At 35.2% G+C, this 19,577-nt stretch overlaps 1 protein-coding gene across 1 annotated transcript in view; it reads right to left on the bottom strand.

Annotated features, from left to right (window-relative positions):
- Nucleotides 1–19,577, bottom strand: part of LOC123251194 (solute carrier organic anion transporter family member 4C1-like) — a 113,828-nt gene that overhangs the window by 44,297 nt on the left and 49,954 nt on the right. The window contains exon 8 of the mRNA XM_044680390.1: nt 17,590–17,743. Within this exon, the coding sequence (XP_044536325.1) occupies nt 17,590–17,743 (154 nt within the window). The remainder of the gene's footprint in view (nt 1–17,589; nt 17,744–19,577) is intronic.

Raw genomic sequence — 19,577 nt, 5'->3', positions numbered from 1 at the left:
ATGCTCTGTCCCAGGCTATGGTAGTGGGAGAGGACTGAGGGAGGGATGTGCACCTGTGAGTGTGGTTACTGAGAGATTGGGGTCCCATCAGCTGTGGTCATTCACAGAAGAGGTGAGTCGCTGGTTGCTGCCACAGAGGGGATGGTTGACTGCTTGCAGTAGCAGTGGCAGACTTGCCAACAGACTATGGTTGGAACACCTGAGGCTAATCATGGACTGGGGCTTGAGTGGAGTATCTAGAATTATATCAGAACTTGGACAATTAAAAACTGGAAAAACTAAATGGGATCCAGGTAAAAATAAACCTCCCCCAATTCTAAAACCTGAGGTAACATGTCTAACACAAAAGGAAACCTGAGACTCCAGAAAAAGGTCAATAATTAAATCTATTGGCCTGACTGCTAAAATTTCATAAAGTAAATAAATTTTAAAATGAGCAAACATAAGAAAAAGAACCTAAGTACTGATAACTATTATAGGGACAGAGAAGATCTCAGCTTAAACAGAGGACAGTGGAGTAAAAACATCAAAGAAATACAATAAATGGTCAAATGCTCAAAAAGAACTTTAGGAACAGTTTTAAAAAGACTTCAAAAGCGTAATTAGAAAGGTTGAGGAAAAATTAGGGAGAAAAAAGGAGCAATGAAAAAAAAAATCAAGAAATTTATGAAAGATTACCTAAGTGGAAAAGGAGATCCAGAAACTCACAGAAGAAAAAAATGTTTTAGGAGAAAGAATTTGATGAGAAGCTGTAGATTTCCCAAGACAACAAAACATAATGAAGCAAAATCAAAAGAAAAATAAATTTATGAAACATTTTATCACAAAACCAGAAGACCTGGAAAACAAATCAAGGAGAGACAATCTAAGAAGAGTTGGAGTCCTAGAAAGTTGCAATTAAAAAACAAAAAAAAAAGAGTTTAGACAACATGCTCCAAGAAATCATCAAAGAAAAATGCCTAGAAATTCTAGAATCAGAGGGTAAAATAGAAATTGAAAGAATCCACCAATAAATACCTCAGAGACCCAAAGATGAAAATGCACAGGAACTAAGTTGCTATGTTCTGTAGCTCCCACATTAAAGAGAAAATACTATAAACAACAAGAAAAAAAATCATTTTAATACTGTGAAGCTACAGTCAGAATAACACAACACCCAAAATCCACAACATTAAAAGAATGCAGGACACGGGATACAACATTTTGTAGAGCAAAAGAACGTAGCTTACAATCAAGAATAACATATCCACCAAATATGAGCATAATTATAAAAGATTAAAAATGGACATTTAATGAACTAATGAATTAATGAATTTAATGAATTAATGTAAAGTTTCAACTATTCCTGGGGAAAAACCCAGAACTCAGCAGAGACTTTCATCTATAAAAATGCTCATTGGTAATGAAATACAAATCATAAGTAACCTAAAAGATCAAATTGTTTGATTCTTGAAAAGGAAAATGTTATCTATGGCTCTTGGAAATGACATCACTGCCTGGGTATTTTGAAGGTGTGTGTATGGAGGGATGGCTTGAGGTCTAGGTGAATGGAATGGAATGAGCCAAAAGGGTAAGGGAATCGACTATATCATGTGGAGGAGGAATATATAGAGGAACTACCATGGAGAAGGGGAAGAAGGGATGGAGAATTGGTAGTAGCCTACTTTCATCAGACCTGGGATAAAGAAAGAGCAACATACACAATTAGAAGGGTAAAAATTTTTTATAATATACAGAGAAACAGGAGGGAAGGGGAATAGAATAATGGAGGAAATGGGGAGGGGAGTATATATCAAGAGGAGTGTAGTAAAGTAAGGATATAATAGAAGGATTCTTGGGACAATATAGGGAGGTATTTGGGGATTTGAACTCATATCAAGAAGGAGGGCATGATGATGGGAATAAGAAAGGGATTTTTTGAAAGGTGAATAGGAATAATAAATAAAATGAAAAGGGGAAAGGACAAGGGGACCTTTTGAAAGGTGGACCAATTTGCATCTGGGGGGCAAAGGGAGAAGATAAGGGAGGACTTTTGGGAAGGTATGTGAATTGGAGAGGCACTGGTCATAGGAAATTGGACATCTGAGGAAGAATATGGCAGAAAGAAAGGAAGAAAAGGGGACAGTGAGAAGGAACAGAAATGCACATCTAGTAATTATGACATTGAGTGTAATGGGAGGAATTCATCCATGAGAAGAAAATGGATAGGAGAAAGAAAAAAAAAAACCAGAACCTGACTGTGTTGTTTAGAAGAAACACTCTAAAAATGAGAGACACACATATTGAAAGTGAGGATCTGGAGCAGAATATACTATCCCTTAGCTGATCCAGAGAAGGCAAGAGTAGCAATCAGGAACCCTTACAGAGTTGGGACTAAAATGGATATAATTAAAAGGATGAACAGTCAACTATATTATGTTGGAGGTTACTATGGGTAATGAAGCATTATCAGTATTGAACCTATTGCACCAAGAATTATAGTTTTTTTAATTTTATTATAGATTTTTGTATCTAGATTTTTAAAGGAAAAACTAAATGAGATACAGGCTGAAATAGATAACAAAATAATAAAAGCAGCAGACTTTAATTTTCCTTTCTCAGAACTAGATAAATCTAATCAAAAAAAGTTAAGGAGATAACAAGGATATAAGGAAAACAAACAAACCCAAACTCCTCGGAAAAGTGTAAAGAAGTCTGGAAGAAATTAAGCTTAGACCAACACCTTATACCAATTCCATAATACATTCTAAATGGATAAAAATATTACAGACAAAAGAAAAAATGAGAAGCAAAGCAGATAATATATCTATTTTATGAGGAGATTTATTCTTAACCAAACAAGAGATACAGGCAACTATAAAAGATTACTTGAAACTGAAAAGCTTCTGCACAGAAAAAAACTGATGCCCTCCCTGCTAAGTCTCCTAAATAATAATTTTTTAATCTACCTTACAACAGAAGGAAATTGATTGAATAGGAAAAACATTTTATCATATTGGTCAAATTAAAGTTTGACACCAAAGACATATCAACAATTTATGTGTACATATTACATATTTATTATATAATTATATATACTATAATTGCTAAATATTAATTAAATTAAAATAAAATATTAAAAATATGACCAATAGCTATTCACCAATAGATAAGTGGTCAACAAATTTGAACAATTCTCAGAATTAAAATTACACATGAATGAATGCTCCAAATCATTATTAAAAAGAGAATGGAAATAAACTCTTACAAATTGGTAAAAATGACAATAATGGAAATAGACAATGTTGGATTTGTTGTGGAACAACAGGCACACTAATATACAGTATGAACATTTTGGAAAGCAATTTGGATTCATGCGAATATTTAAACAACAAAAATGTTTATAACTTTTGAACAGACTACATGACTGGGCTTATACTCCAAAAAAAGTATACTTATATACTCCAAATTATTTATAGCAGTACTTTTTGTGATAGCTAAGAACTGAAACAAAGTAGATGCCAATTAAATGGAGAATAATTAAACATGAACATAAGATATTACTGTATTATAAGAAATAATGCATATAAGGAACACAGAGAAGCATGGAAAAATCTTTATAAACTGATAAATAAGAAGAGAAAGAAAACAATATACATGGTAACCACAACAAGGTAAATGGAAAGAATAACTACACTCCAAAAATTGAAAGTAAATGTTATAAAAGTATAAAGATAAAGCAGAACTCAAATGAAGAGATATGAAAGAATAACCTTTAACCCAACCCTTTGTGGAAGTAGGAGGTCCATAAATATACACACTGCAGAGGTTTTCAGGCTTTTTCTACATATTGACCAGATATTCATTGTAGAGAGCCATAAATAAACAGTTTAATCTGTAAATTCTATCAGATCCAGCTATAGCTAATGATTATAAGTAATTGATGATTTCTTTCATTATTAAAAGATTTCCTGTATAATAAATCATTTTAATTTAAAGAAAAGAGGGAAATATGTGGGAAGCCAATAAGGGAATAGATAAAAATCTGAGATTCCTCTTTTGACCCCTTTTGTGATCCTTGTGATTTCTTGTTGAAAAGTATTGTGGCCTTATTGAAAAGCTTTAAGTTCCTAGCTAGCCAATAGTTAAAAGGTTAACACTCTTCCCCTTTGGTCAGGAATGCAGCTGTCTGGTACAGCCAAGGCCAAAACCTTAGCAGAGGCATTTCAACCCTGAGAAAATATTCCCAACTCAGCTTTCTGATAAGAACCCAGTTGAAATTCAGCCTTGGCCTTATTCTATTCTTAAGTCAAATGAGATTTTTTGTGTTTTGATATGACATAATTTGTAATTTCTGCGCATCTGCAAAGTTTCGGGGTGGGGATTCTTTTGTTTGAAATGAGTTTTGAAATATAATAAACTGCATGATCCTGGAGACAGAGCTGAAAGCATGAGCTAAAAGACTGTCTCCAGTGTCCTGTTATTTCCTTATCAACTAAGCCATCCTTATCAGATTATCAGAGATGATAGAGATCTTGAGAGTTCATTGTTTTCCTCACTAAAAAATAATTACTTGTTATATAAGATAGCTGGGGGGGGGGGGTCAGGCAGAAGGGCATAGGGTAATTATAATGATCTAAGAAATAAAGATATCAATGAAAACTCAAACTCACTTTAAAAAATGTTTCTAGTCTCACCTTTGAAATGTGACATGCAAGATGATCTCTCTTCTCCTTTCTTTTTCTCTCCCCCTCCCTCATTTCCTAACCTTCTATAAATCAAAGGACTTGACCTTGATGGTCAAACATTTTACAATTGCAAATTGTTTTTCTCCCAAAAAGCACCACTTAAAAAAGACTACATTTAGAAAATAATATAAGAAAACTTCTCAAATATATTGGCAATGAGGAACCTCAAGTTTAATAAACCCAGAAACATAGCCACTGAGTTCCAAAACTACAGATTTTGACCATCTCTTTATCATGCTGTGGTCATATCTGGTCTTGATTCTGATCCTACTGTCCCCTCTTTCCCTCCCTCCACATACACATACACTGGAAACATGGACTCTATCCTTAAGATAACCATTTCTGCAAGTGGCAAGGATATGGGGTTCATATTTTGGAACCCCAAGAAACTGGGAGGGGCAGTTAGAACAGCACTATATAAGGGAGTGAGCCCCAAGCAACTCAACTAAGTCCAGAGTTTGGGTCAAGAGTGGAGAGAGGTCTGGGTAGGACACTCCATTAAACCCTTGCTGATGATTCATATCAGGAATATCTTTGTCTATTCTACTGTGCTGATTCTAGCTGTCAGTCAGTCCCCTTAATATCCTGATCTCTACTACAGATATAAATCTCATCAACTGATATCAAGATTAACATCATCAAAACTATACAGAACTACATTCAATACTTGATTACATCCTGCTAAGCTTATTCATCAATTTAATTAGTTAGATATTAGAGGCAGAAGTTAGGTAGAGAGCAGAACTCTGTGAAGAGGCCTAACCCTAACAGGAGAGGTCTTCCTCTGATTCATCTTGATTAGTTGATAGAATTTACCTCATTCCCCTTACCTCAGCCATCAAACCTATATTCCATATACCTTCCCTGCTTGTACCTTTTCCCTGAAGTTACCTATCTTACTATAGCCTTTGGTGTATACAGTTGATTAGATCAAAACTTTTCTTACCCTTGATTAGAATCCTTCATCATATCAGGGTTTGGCAGTTGATGGGGGACAATCACTTGAGGGAATCCTGTTGATTTCCACATATAATCCTGTCTGTAGATCATACCTTATTAGCCTGTAATATCCTCTCTACTGGAATAACTTCATCTCTCATCATAACCATCAGTTTGAAAGAGATTTGGCTCAGTTCCCTCTGGGGAGCCATTGTACTGAGCCCACTCTGTAAGGATCTTCTATAACTGACCTCTTGTGGGAATTAACAGCAGCTAAACCAAAGACAGCCCATCCCCTGCAGGAGGTTTATAGTGACAGCTTTCCAACCTTATCTAAGAATCATCCTTACAACATTGGCCTCTCATAAATGAGCTTTCACTTTATCTTGATGGATTGAATCCTCTACACTATTTCCCAACCATCATCATACAACCATGTCATAGAAATCTGCTTACCATACCCTTTTCAGCTCCCCTTTATTTGCTTTTTTCTCTCAATAAAAAGAAAGCTCCATGAAGGCAAAAACTATCTTAGTTTGTATCTCTAAAACTTAGCATAATGCCTTTAGTAAGTGCTTAAGAAATGTTTTCACTTTCAGAGTCTAAGAGAAAGATGGCACATGTGGCAAAGTGCTATCTTACTACAGGTGTTAATATTTTTCTCCCAACTGTGGGATGTTCAAGAAGTTCTTCTAAAACCTGGTGAATCTGCAGCCATATATCTTTGGCACATTGATACAAATACTACTACCTCTAGCTGATCCTGGAATATCACTAAGACACTGATGATAAGATGAGGAGCCCTTTGAAAGGCTCTGACGAAGGCCTCCTCCAAACAAAGACAGAAAGAGGAAAGAGACCAAGGCCAAAGCCAAGTCTTTTCCTTCTCCTTAAAGTATTACTTCCAATGAGGTTCAACTAGAATTTCACACTCCAATTTCTGGAATTCTTTCTCAACAAGTTTGATCACATTAGAGATGATCCTTAGGGAAGTACCCAAATTTCCAAAGCCTGTATGAAAATGGTTTTTGCATAAAATCACTATAATTCAAAGGCCTTTGGCATTTAGACCAGGGCCTATGAATTATTGATACGTGTTTTCATCTAGTTAAGTTTTCAAGCTTAAAATGGGTTGCAGTAATTTAAGCCTATCCTTCCTCATCTTACATATAACTTCTTTTTTATTATTTAGTATTTCAGTCATGTCCAACTCTTCATGACCCCATGGACCAGTTATCCATGCGGTTTTCTTGGTAAAGACTGGAGTGATTTGCCATTTCCTTCTTCAGCTATATACAAATACAAAATGCTCTTTACATGAATGAAAAATGACAAGTAATTCAAGAGACATTAACTAAATTACTTTACATTTCTCGTGTTCTTACAATCATATAATGAAGTTTTATGCTAGGAAAAGCTCTTAACAATTTCATTTGGAGTCAAAATAAGCCTAGAAATAATGAAAAATAAATAGAAATGAAGTTGGTCTATTTTAAAATATGTTATAAAGTATGAAATAAAAAAAATGTGGTACTGCTTATATCAACAGAAGCATATATGAGTAGAACAGATTAGATAATCAAAGTCCAAAATATATCAAACACAGTAGTTTACTAAACCCAGGAGTACAAAACATTGTGGGAATGATTCCCTATAATTAAGAACTGCTGGAAAAAATGCAAAGGAGGTTATTGAGACCTTTTATTTATCAGTGATGGGCAAACTACTGCTGCAGGCCAGATGGGGCTCCCTGAAATGTTCTATTGGCTGTGTGACATTATTCCTAATCTGAGGAATACAATGAGTAGGATACAATACAATGAAACTTTGAAAGAGTTGCCTTAGAAATAGACTGACAGATGAGCATTTCCTTTCCTTTGGCCCCCTCTTTAAAAGGTTTGCCCATCACTGATCTAGGTGGTTTAACACAGTTAAATGTTGTTGCTTTAAGTAGGATTAAGTGACTCTGCAGCTGAGTGTGGTCTGTGTTAAACCAGCTGACAGGCTCCACCACTAGGTTGATTCCTCCTTCACAACTGACCAATGAGAAAGTAAAAGATTCTTCCCCAATTGTCAGTACTAAGTAAACTCAGTTCTTTAGATGTAATGAGTATTAGTAAACTCAAACTATTAAAGATGTTTATAATTGACTGCAATTGATTGGTTGTAATGTTGATCCTGATGACAGAAGATCAATAATCACTTGAATGAGCTTGATGAAGAAAGGAGAAGTTTCAACTGATACCTTTCCCCTAAGAATCTTCAACACTGATCAGGTCAGTACAGGTTCCTCTCTTTTAAATTTATTTAATGAAGGTAAGAAAGGATAGGAAAAAGGATAGATTGAAATAAAGAGGAAAGAGGGATTGGGAATGAATCTTAGAACCTTGTTTAATTAAGCCTGTAATAAAATCTTCAGGAGTTTTCAGGTGAAGCTGATTCACTGAACCTGCCAGGCTACTTGCCTTAGCCAGGCCTTAAGGCCTCACTTCAGTTACTGGATGTTCTAGCTCAATTCAAGTTGGCCTGGCTTAAAAGAGTTGATCTTCAATATTTATCTTCTTGTTGGTGTTTAGAAAGTTGTATATATTTTTTAAACCCTTACCTTCCATCTTGGAGTCAATACTGTGTATTGATTCCAAGGCAGAAGAGTGGTAAGGGTAGGCAATGGGGGTCAAATGACTTGCCAGGGTCACACAGCTGGGAAGTGTCTGAGGCCAGATTTGAATCCGGGAACTCCCATCTCTAAGCCTGGCTCTCAATCCACTGAACTACCCAGCTGCCCCCAAAAGTTGTAAATTATTGATAATGTATAGGAATGGATGCTGATAACACTGCATGAGCAATGAGCCTAAGTAACTATTCCTATAAGGTATAGGTTAACCCTAACTTGGAAATAGGTAAGACACAATTTTGACATGTCTACCCTCCCACTGTTCTCCAGACTGAGACCTTAAGAATAGGAATCAGCCTCAATTTATAGGGTGCTCTTAACAGACTTTTTGGTCTCATGCCAGCTCATGTCACCCCTGCATTCTGCATTCCAACCTTATCAACTGGCAACTATGGCCCAGTATGGCTTCTTACAAAAGTATTTCCAAAAGTCAAAATTCCTTTGTTAGGAAATAGTATTAATGTAGTATCTGTACCACACAATTAACATGAAATGGATAAGCAACTTAAATGTAAAAGTGGCGACCTTAAAACATAACTATAAAAAAAACCTAAGGAGAATAAAATAAGGTTTCTTTCATATCTATAATTAGTTGTCCTTCTCTGGCCTTCTCCCTCATGCCTCTAAGAATGTGATAATTAGAAAACTCATCATCTTTCAAGATGGCATCAGAGATGGCCCTCTTACCTCCTCAGTATCCTCAGTATTTTCTGCTCTTCTGACCATATGGTGGAGGGTTGAGCTCTCTCAGAGCCTCCATTTAAAATTATTTCCAGGGCCCGTTATGTCTTCATTTCTCATCCAGCTGAACTACTCTGGACTTCTTTATCACACTTTTTTCAGTTTCCTTTGCATGTTGTCTTCTCCCATTAAATTGTGAGCTTTCTGGGGGCAGGGACTCTCTTTTTCCATATTTGTATACTTAGTGTTTAGCACAGGTCTAGCACACAGTAGATGCTTAATCAATTTTTATTGACTAATTGGATTTATGGGATGAACAATTGAAGATGACACTAAGATTTTGAAATGGATGGAAAGATTATGGCAGCTTTGACAATGATAGGAAAGCTTGGAAAATAGGGTGAGTTTGAGAAGAAAGATAACAAGTTCAGATTTATATATGCTGAATTTTAGAAAACTATGAGACATCATTTCAACTGTCCAGTAGTCAGTTGAAGATGTAGGTCTAGAGCTCACAAGAGATACTCAGGCTGAAAAGAATAATTCTAGGAGTCAACTAAATAGATATGATAATTAAAGCCATAGGAATTGATGAGATCCTAAGGAAGAATAAAAGGGTATCTTTATGCATTTAAAAACATTCTTAGAATGGACACACTGGCTTCACCAGGCCTGACTGATCAGACTGCCAAAGGGATCAATGACACAAAAAAGGTTTAGAACTTCTGATCTGGGATTTGAGGGTGATCAACAATATCTAATGATGTAGAGAGGTGAAGAAAGATGAGCATTGAAAAAAAAAAGGTCATTTGATTGGAAACCAAAAAATCATGGATAACATTAGAGAAGCAGTTTTGGTTGAAGGATAAGGCCAAAAGTGAGATATTTAGAAGGGGTTAGAAGAAAAAAAGAGTAGTAAAGCACATGGATGCAATGAGTATAGACAGCTTTTTCAAGAAGTTTGCCTGAAAAAGTAAGGATCCATATAGGAAAATAGCTAAGAGAGATGGCAGGATCCATTGAAATGTTTTTTTTTTTTTTTTATTCTGGAAAACAAGACTGTGCTTTTAGGCAGTAAGTAGAAAAACTGATAAATAGGGGAAGCCAAGATCACATAGAGGCATGATCAAAGTAGTAAGCAATATGATAGAGAAGAGGGTAGAGGATGGGATAAAAGGTACATTAGAGAAAGGAATAAGGGAGGAGATAATAGAAGGTGAAAGCAAAGAGGACGATATTGCGGAAGGGATCACAGTAAAAAAGTCTCAATTTAAGGCCTCACATGAAAGGGGGAGGATGTGCTGCAAGAAGTTTGAGACAAATTTAGAATAGCCACTATGGAAAATGGGATAGAAAAATTCATTTGGGAGGGGGGAAAGGGTTTGCTTTTATGTAGTAATTTAGCCCAGTTGAGATCTGATCACATCATTTTGTAGTGGAACAAGTCAACAAGATGGTATGACTTTTTGCAGCGCTGTTTAGTAGGATGTGAGGAGGAACAAATTCAGGTGGAAGGCATAATCCAACATCAACACTTGTCAAAGGAATGAATGATGACAAAAGAAGGAGCCAAGATAGGAGATAGTGTAGAGCTGTGAAGACTAACTGGGGCAGTATAGGGATGGGGTAGCATGGAGGATGTTGAAGAAAATAAAATTAGGCAGTGAAGCTTCATGGTGATAGTTTTAGCAATGAGAAAGTTAAGTTCTCTTAGGGCATATTCTCTGAACTGGGCAGCAGAGAAGAAATGACTAGTGAGTAAAGTGAATGATATAAGAACTAAAAAAGTAGTGATTTTTAAGTTTCTTTAAGAAAGGGAACAATGTCTAGGATAAAGAATGTGGTATTCCTATTGTACCAGGTCAGACAATATGTAGAGTACTGTTTTCAATTCTGGGTGTTGTTTTTTTAGGCAGCGCACCCTATTAAAAACATTGTAATTTACAATGCAGAAGAAATGTTTTTTTGATCCTAGAGAAAAGAATTAAGATCAAGAGTAGAAATTGCAAAAAAGCAAATTAGAGCTATCCAAAACTGGAAAAGATGTGTTGGGAAATAGAGGTCTTTAAGCAAAAGCTAGATAACTAGTTGTTATGTTTAAAGGATGTTCTTATATTTTATAAGGATGGAGCCAAAAAAAAATGCTGAAATTCTCTTCCATTTTGACATCCTATGATCCATAACTCTTAGCAATCTGACCTGCTGCAACTCCAGTGCTACACTAAAATTGCTCTTTCCAAAGTTACCAAAGATTCCTTAACTGCATTTTCTCAGTGCTCTTCTTATTTGGTTTCTACAATACCTAGTACTGACAACTACTGTAAGGAGTAAAATGGGGTTTTGATTGGGTAAATATTAAAAGGTTGGTCACCAGGGTATTGAATAATTATCAGTCCCCAATTAAAGAATAACCTCAGGTTAAAATGATTTTTATGGAAATTTATTTACAAATGAGAAGAGGAAGTAGAAATAAGGAAATAAGAGAGAGGATAAGATAGGATAAGTAATCTAACACAGTAGGTAATTTGCTCTGATGCCCTAGTTCAATCCAGGTAGATCTAATTAACCCTCAGCCAAGGGAAATCTGGCCTTGGAATGAAGGCCAGAAAGCCAGAGGCCCAAAGGGCCTCAAAGGTGAATGAAGCAAAAGCTTCAGCCACAGAGTGTCTATTAAAAGGAAGTTCCTTAAGAGAAGTTCAGGAAGATTCGATCTTAACACTCACCACGTGGAATAGTCTCACCAGCTCCAGACCTCCTCCAAGTCCATTCAGGAACCAGCTTACTGAGGTCTCTTTTTAAAGGGGCTTCTTTTGTGCCACTTCCTGTGGCCTCCTCTTAGTTTACATGTCCAATCACAAGAGATGCTTTTCTTAGGACTGCCCCAGAGGCAGTCAGTAAATTCTGATTTGTCACTTATTCTAACACCTATGGGTTATAGACCACCCAAGTTGTGAGTTAAATGGAGATGTTTTCACCTTTGGTGATTAAATCTAAAGATGGGCAGGATAGAGTTAATCTCATTATCACATTCCCCCTTCCCTGGTAGAGATTCTTGCAGATCTTGGTTTCTGAGATAATGCTCTCTCATAGTTCTTATTCTCATCAATTTCCTTTACTAAATTGAATAGTCTATCAATCATCAAGTATTTCTTAAGAATCTACAGTATGTATGCCCAAAGGGCGTAAAAAGAATGCATGCCCCTTGATCCAGCAATGCCACTACTAGGTTTATACTCCAAAGAGATGATAAAAAAATGATTGTACAAAAATCTTCATAGCTGTGTTCTTTGTGGTGGCAAATAATTGGAAAATGGGGGGGGTGTCCCTCGGTTAGGGAATGGCTGAACAAATTGTAGTATATGATGGTGATGGAATACCATTGTGCTATAAAGAATGATGAACTGCTTGATTTCTATATGAACTGGAAAGACTTCCATGAACTGATGCAGAGTGAAATGAGCAAAACCAGGAGAAAAAAGTTGTATACAATAACTGAAACACTGTGGAACAATCAAACATAATAGACTTTGCTACTAATAGCAATACAATGATCCAGGACAAAGCTGAGGGACTGATGAGAAAGGGACTGATGAGAAAGAATGCTATCCACATTGAGAGAAAGAACTGTAGGAGTAGAAATGCAGAAGAAAAACATATCACTTGTTTATATGGGTATATGATTTGAGGCTTGGGTTTTAAAAGATTACTCTATTACAAAAAATGAATAATATGGAAATAGATACTGAGTGATAATACAAATGCAACCCAGTGGAATTGCTTTTCAGCTATGGGAGGTGGGAGGGAAAAGGGATGGAAGAGAACATGAACCATGTAACCATGGAAAAATATTTTAAAATAAATTAATAAATTTTAAAAAAGAACCTATAATATGCCAGGTACTAGATATACAAATACAACAAATGAAACACTCCCTACTCAAAAAGAAATAGCTAGGTGGAACAGTTACAGAAAAGTGTGTTTGTAATCAGAAAAACCTGAGTTCAAAACCTACTTCAGTATACTAAATAGCCACACATCAACCTGAGTAAGTTTTTCACTTAACTATTCTCAGCCTCAGTTTCTTCATCTGTAAAATAAAAAGGTTAGATTAATTGGCCTCTATGATCCTTCAAGGATGTTATTTTCAAATGAGGGAGCCAACAAGTATATATGAGTATATGCAGAATAATTATTAAAAGTTAAAAACTTTTAATTTTAAAAATTAAAAATAAGGTAGTTGACTATAAGGCAGTTTGAGAGGTAAGACAGTGATAGTTGGGACATTAAAGACTCATGTGGAACTTGGCACTTGTGAATAAAGAGAGTAATTCTAGGACGTTGGGGTGAGGAGGGAGAATATTTCAGGAATCAGTGAAGTATAATGTATGAGAAACAGAGAGAAAATGAATTTGGAAGAATTTTAAGTGTGTGAGAAGAACAATAGTGGAAAACTGGGCTACCAAAAATAGGTTGAGAAAAGATCGTGAATGGTTTTACAAACTAAACAGAGGAGCTTTTACTTTGGAGTTAAAAATGAACTACTAAATTGAGTAGGGAAGTAAGATGGTCAGATTTATTGCTAAGGAAAATAATTTTGGCAGTAATATGGAAGATGGAATGAAATAAGGAAGATTTGAGGCAAAAAGACCAATTAAGATATCACTGCAATAATCTAGGTATTTATAAGAATCTGAATTAAGATTGTAGCTGTGGGAAGAAGAGGTCACATGAGAATGATGTTGAGGTAGAAACAGTAAGATTTGGCAATTTCTTAGATATAAGGGGCGAATAAGAATGAAGCATAAAGGTCTGATACTGGGAGATTATAGAAAGAATCTTAACAGAAATAGGGAAGTTTAGGCAAACAAATGGGTCAGGTGGACACAACAATTTCTGTTTTGGACCTGCTGTGTTGGAGATGTTTATGGAACACTCAATTTGAAATATACAATTAATAATTGGCAATGAAAGACCAGTTTAGGGGAGAGACTGGGACTGGATATATATATATATATATATATATATATGTATATATATGTATATATATGTATATATATTGATAACTGACATACAGATGATAATAAAGACTCATGGTGTTGACAAGGTCAATAAAAAAAAGAGTATTAAAAAAAGAGAACGGGCCATGGTAAATATTCTAAATAAATAAAAATTTAAAAATGCACCATATCACAGTGCATTTGTGAAGATATGCATATGCACATATGTACCCCCTATATTCAAATAGATGTACTATATATTTTTATTAAGAATTTATTATTTGTTTAATAAATGTTTGCTCAATTGAATTGAATTTTACCCAGTCAATACTTACTATAATGCATACCAGGAGAGTTTTCAAGGCTCACACCCACTAGGTAATTTATTGTTTCAATATTGGGATTAAAGGGCAAAAGTTTTGCCAGACATTCTCTTCACCTGTCTCCCAAATTATTTTATTAGTGAGCAGGATCAAACAGGATTAATTTCAAATTTAACTATACATGTGTTTTTTAGCTTCGTGTCTAAAGTTTAGACCAGGTTCACATTTCACACAGCATAATAGCCATTATGAACTAATATGGATTTTTATTTCTCTTTCTTAGCTCCTAAGGTAATTGAAAATATATTATTTTATAATTTAAAAAAAAGGAAGCTAAGAAAAAACTTTGGCTAGATAAGTAGGAATGAAAGCATGTGAGTGTTGTATTGCAAAAACCTAGAGAGGGGACGGTGGTCAACAGTGTCGAATGCAAAATATGTCATAAGAAGGATAAAGAATTGAAAAAAGATCATCAGATTTGGCAATTTAAAACTTATTAGTAACTGAGGAAAACATTTTTAGTTGGGTAATAATGTTTGAAGCTCTATTATAAGGGGTCACGAAAAGAAATGAAGAGAAGTCAGCAAATACAGATAGATTTTTCAAAGATTTTGGCTGAGGATGGGAGGAAAGATACAGAATGACACCTTTAAAGGATATAAGGACCTAATGAAGGGTGTGGTTCTTTTTTTTAGTATGGGGAGATGTGGACATATTGGAGGCAGCAGAGAAATGGAGAGAGAAAGAGAGGCAGTGAGACATAGAGAGAGAATTTTTAAAAAGAAGATAAAGAATGAATGAAATTTTAATTTACTGGAGATGACAGGAAACAGTGCGATCAAAGGCACACATGGAAGGGATATCCTTGGCAAAGAGAAGAACAACCTCTGTCAGAGAATAAGGGAAAAAAGACGGACATAGCAAGATATTTTCAAATTATGGAGATAGGATAAGTAGGAGCTTATTGTATATAGACTCAATTTTATCAGTAAGTAAAAAGTGCAGCCCACTGTTGAATAAAGTGAGAGAAGAGGGCCGAGAGGTTTGAGAAGAAAATAAAACACTGACATTTCTATGTGTTTTGAGAGAAGGAATCAATTAAAGAGGAATAAAAGGACTGCTTTACAACATTAAGGGCACAGTTGAAGTTAGAGAACATACATTTATGATATGTCTAGTCACCATAGTTGGATGCAGTCAAATGAGCTGGGGCAAAGAAGGAAGATGGTGGGAGGAAACCATGTGTGAAGTTTAACAGTTGATGATGGCAACAGGACAGAGGGTCGTGGTATTTGAGAGCAGAGGTTAAAGTAGAGTATAACTAAATGACTTACTTTAAAGTCAAAATAGTAGGATGAATGGCCTGAAAATGTACTTAGAGGTATGGGGATAGGAGTTATCAATGAATAATTATCATTTTGTGAACCATAATCTGGTTCTTTCCAAAATTTCTATCTTGGATCCTTTCGTCCTCTTCTCTCTTTTCTTCTTCATTTCTCTTCTCTATATTCTCTTAGTTATCAATTTCCATGAGTTCAGTCATTTCTCTGTAGATGACTCCTACATCTTTTTGTGCACTTTCTATTTCCAGTCCCACATCAACAATTACCTGCTTGGAGATGCATTATATGTATTTGAAATTCTCAAATGTATTATTTTTATTGCCCTATCCTCATTACCTCCAATTAATGCTTCCTGCAAGCACCACCAAAATAAAAATTTTTCATATTTGTAACTTCAGAATTGTCTCTGAATTTTTCTCCATTACACAATCATTTTTTTTAAACCCTTGTACTTTGGTGTATTGTCTCATAGGTGGAAGAGTGGTAAGGGTGGGCAATGGGGGTCAAGTGACTTGCCCAGGGTCACATAGCTGAGAAGTGGCTGAGGCCAGGCTTGAACTAGGACCTCCTGTCTCTAGGCCCGACTCTCACTCCACTGAGCTACCCAGCTGCCCCTTACACAATCATTTTTATCTGAACTTGTTAGCTCTACTTCCAGAAGATCCCTCACAACTATCCCTTTTTTCTAATCACATAGCCAGTATCCTAATTCAGGTTCTTATTTCTTGCCTGATCTACTGTAATTGCCTTCTAAATGGACTTCCTACTTCAGTGTCTCTCATCTCCAAACCATTCTCCACTCAGCTGCCAAAATAATCTTTCAAAGGCAGATATCTATCAAAGTTACTTTTCTACTTAAAAATTAAAGTGGTTCCAGAAAGACTTTAAATGTGATATGGTAGAGATTGTATTCTAACCTAGAGACTACAGGAAACAGATAGCCAATCTGTTGTCAGATTTTTTACCTCTTCCTTTACATCTCTTATATATATTCCTTTATCTCCATTCAGAGTTTTTACCCTGCTACAAGCCATCATAATATTTTAACTAGGTGACTGCAATAGCCTTCTAATTGATCTCCTTGCCTCAAATCTGTCTCTACTCCAATCCACCCTCCTTTTAGTTGTCAAAGTTATCTTCCTAAATTGTAGTTCTGATCATATCATCATCTGCCCCAAACACACACACACACACACACACACACACACACACACACACACACACACACACACAAGTAAAACCCAATGGCTCCTTATAATCTATAGGATCAATCATAAAATCTTCTCCCATACCTTGGATTCTCATAATCTTCACCTTTTGGCTTCCCTGGCTTCCTTCAAGTCTCAGATAAAATCCCATCTGCTACAAAAAGATTTTCCTGATGCCACTTAATGCTAATGTCTAGTATTCTTCTGTGGATTATCTCTAATTTTTCAGGTTCATATTTTATAGTTGTTTGCATGTTGTCTCCCTTCAGGTTCATATTTTATAGTTGTTTGCATGTTGTCTCCCCTATTACATAATAAACTCCTTCAGAACAGGGACTATCTTCTGGCTTTCTTTACATTCTCAGTGCTTAGCACAGTGCTATATATATGTGTGTGTGTGTGTGTGCTTATAGACTAATTGCTATTAATTTTCCTGCATCAGTTGAAAACCTGATCAGAGAAAAATATCAACTTCATCATGAAAACCAATTTCTTCATTACTCTTCTCAATTTGTTGCTCTGAAATATAACTTTGATAAATACTATATAAAAAGGATATGCTTCAAAAAGGAAGGTGAATTAAAAAAAAATTAAAACAGATATTCACATAAATAGTGTAGATTCCAAGCACTAGAAATATTCTGGAAAGATAAGTTCCTCACTGATGTGGAAGAAAAATATTTTTAAAATTAATTACCTTTTGATGCTCTATTTTATCTGAAGCTGTACAAGCTGCAATGCAGGGAGAGAAATACTGGAGACTGTCTCTTCCACAAACAGGATAATAAAATGAGCGAGAGCAATTACACCTCAAATTACAAGGGGCTGTGATGTTTCCTACGCTTTCTGCTCTGTAAGAAACAAATTGATTCTGATTTATAAGTTAATGGTCACTTTAAAATGTAGCTGTCCATCTAACAATGAGATGCACTACAGAAAATCATTCTTAGCGGTCATATAGCATATATTTCTATGAATAAGTTTGATATTTTAAACAATGCTTATATTTTATTACATTATTTATATTTAGTTAAATATAATGTTCTTAGTAACAAAAAAGATTGTATAATTAGAATATAGTATATGATATACTGGAAAAAGCACTGACTCTGGAATTAGAGCATCTGAGTTCAAATTTTATCTCCAACAATTATTACCTACATAACTTTGCCAAAGCCATTTTACTTCTCTGTACTTCAGGTTTTTAGTTATAAAATAAGAGGATGAATTATATGGCTTTTGAGGTAATTTCTGATTTTAGATATAGCATTCTCTGATTCAATTTATGATTAATCAACCAATCCAGAAGAATTTATCATTAAGCATCTACTATGTGTCAGGCACTATGCTAGGTAACAGGGATAGAAAGATAAGAGGGAAATATCTCTTGAACTGAAGAACCTATATTTTTATAGGGATGATATATATATTGTATATATACATTGTTTAGGAATATATATATATGCATGTATACATATACATGTATGTATGTATATATATGTATATATATACGTATATATACATATATATATAGCAGATAAAAGATAACCTTAAGAGGGCATTACTAGCAAATGGATGTAGGGAGGGCAGAACTAGGGGGTGGAGAGAGCAGGAAAGGTCTTATGTAGAAGTTTGGCTTTAACTGAGTCTCAAAGAAAGCAAAACTAGTGATTTCAAGAGGTAGAAGGGTATTCCAGGCACAATGGACAGTCAGTACAAAGACATAAAAATGAGAGATGAAATACTAATTTTAAGGAATGGCAGAAGGACAGTTTGTCTGGATTATTGAGTGTGAATGTGTCTGTGGGGAGATGAGAGAGGCATAATAAGGCTAGAACAGTTGATAAGGGTCAAATTGTAAAGAGCTTTAAGTGCCAAAGAACAGATTTCATATTTTATTCTAAAGGTAATTAGGGAGCCACAGGAGTTTATTAAGTATGGCACTGTTATGATTATATGTATGCTTTCAGAAAAATCACTTTGGTAGCTATATAGAAAATGAATGAAAAGAGGCTTGAGACAGAGACATCAAATAAGAGACTACATCAATATTCCAAGTGACACCTGACGACAGTCTAGTGTAGGCTGTGTAAATGGAGAGAAGGAGATATACATGAGACACTGTGGTGGTAAATATGAGATCTGGTAATTGACTGGATATGAGATGATTGCAAATGAATAGTTAAAAAAGATGACTACAAGGTTGCTCTCTCGGTAAATAGAATGGTATTGTCATAGTCAAGTTGGAAAGAGAGGCAGATTTGGGGGAAATGATAATGAGATCTGTTTTAAACATTTTTAGTATAAGATATAACCAGTTCAAAATATACAAGAATGATTTGTGAATAAGTAACTAGTGTTTGTGGAAAAGACCAAGGTTGAATATACAGATCTGGGAATTGTCAGCATAGAGATAACAATTAAACCCAGAATACTTTATGAGGTTACCAACTGAGAAAATGTAAAGAAAGAAGGACAATAGTAAAGCCTTGGGGTAGATCCACAGTAAGGGAGTATGATATGAATAATAATCAGGCAAAGAAGACTGAAAAATAGTGGTCAGATAAGTAGAGGGGGAACAAAGAACATGCAATGTCATGAGAAACCAGAGAGCAGATGTGTACTATTTCTGTTTGAAGTTCTCCAAAATTATATTTTTAAGAGCAATAAACATCAAGAAAAAAA

This window comes from Gracilinanus agilis, chromosome 1 (genome assembly GCF_016433145.1).
Source record: "Gracilinanus agilis isolate LMUSP501 chromosome 1, AgileGrace, whole genome shotgun sequence".
NCBI lineage: Eukaryota > Metazoa > Chordata > Mammalia > Didelphimorphia > Didelphidae > Gracilinanus > Gracilinanus agilis.
This window is presented reverse-complemented; position numbering and strand designations above follow the sequence as displayed.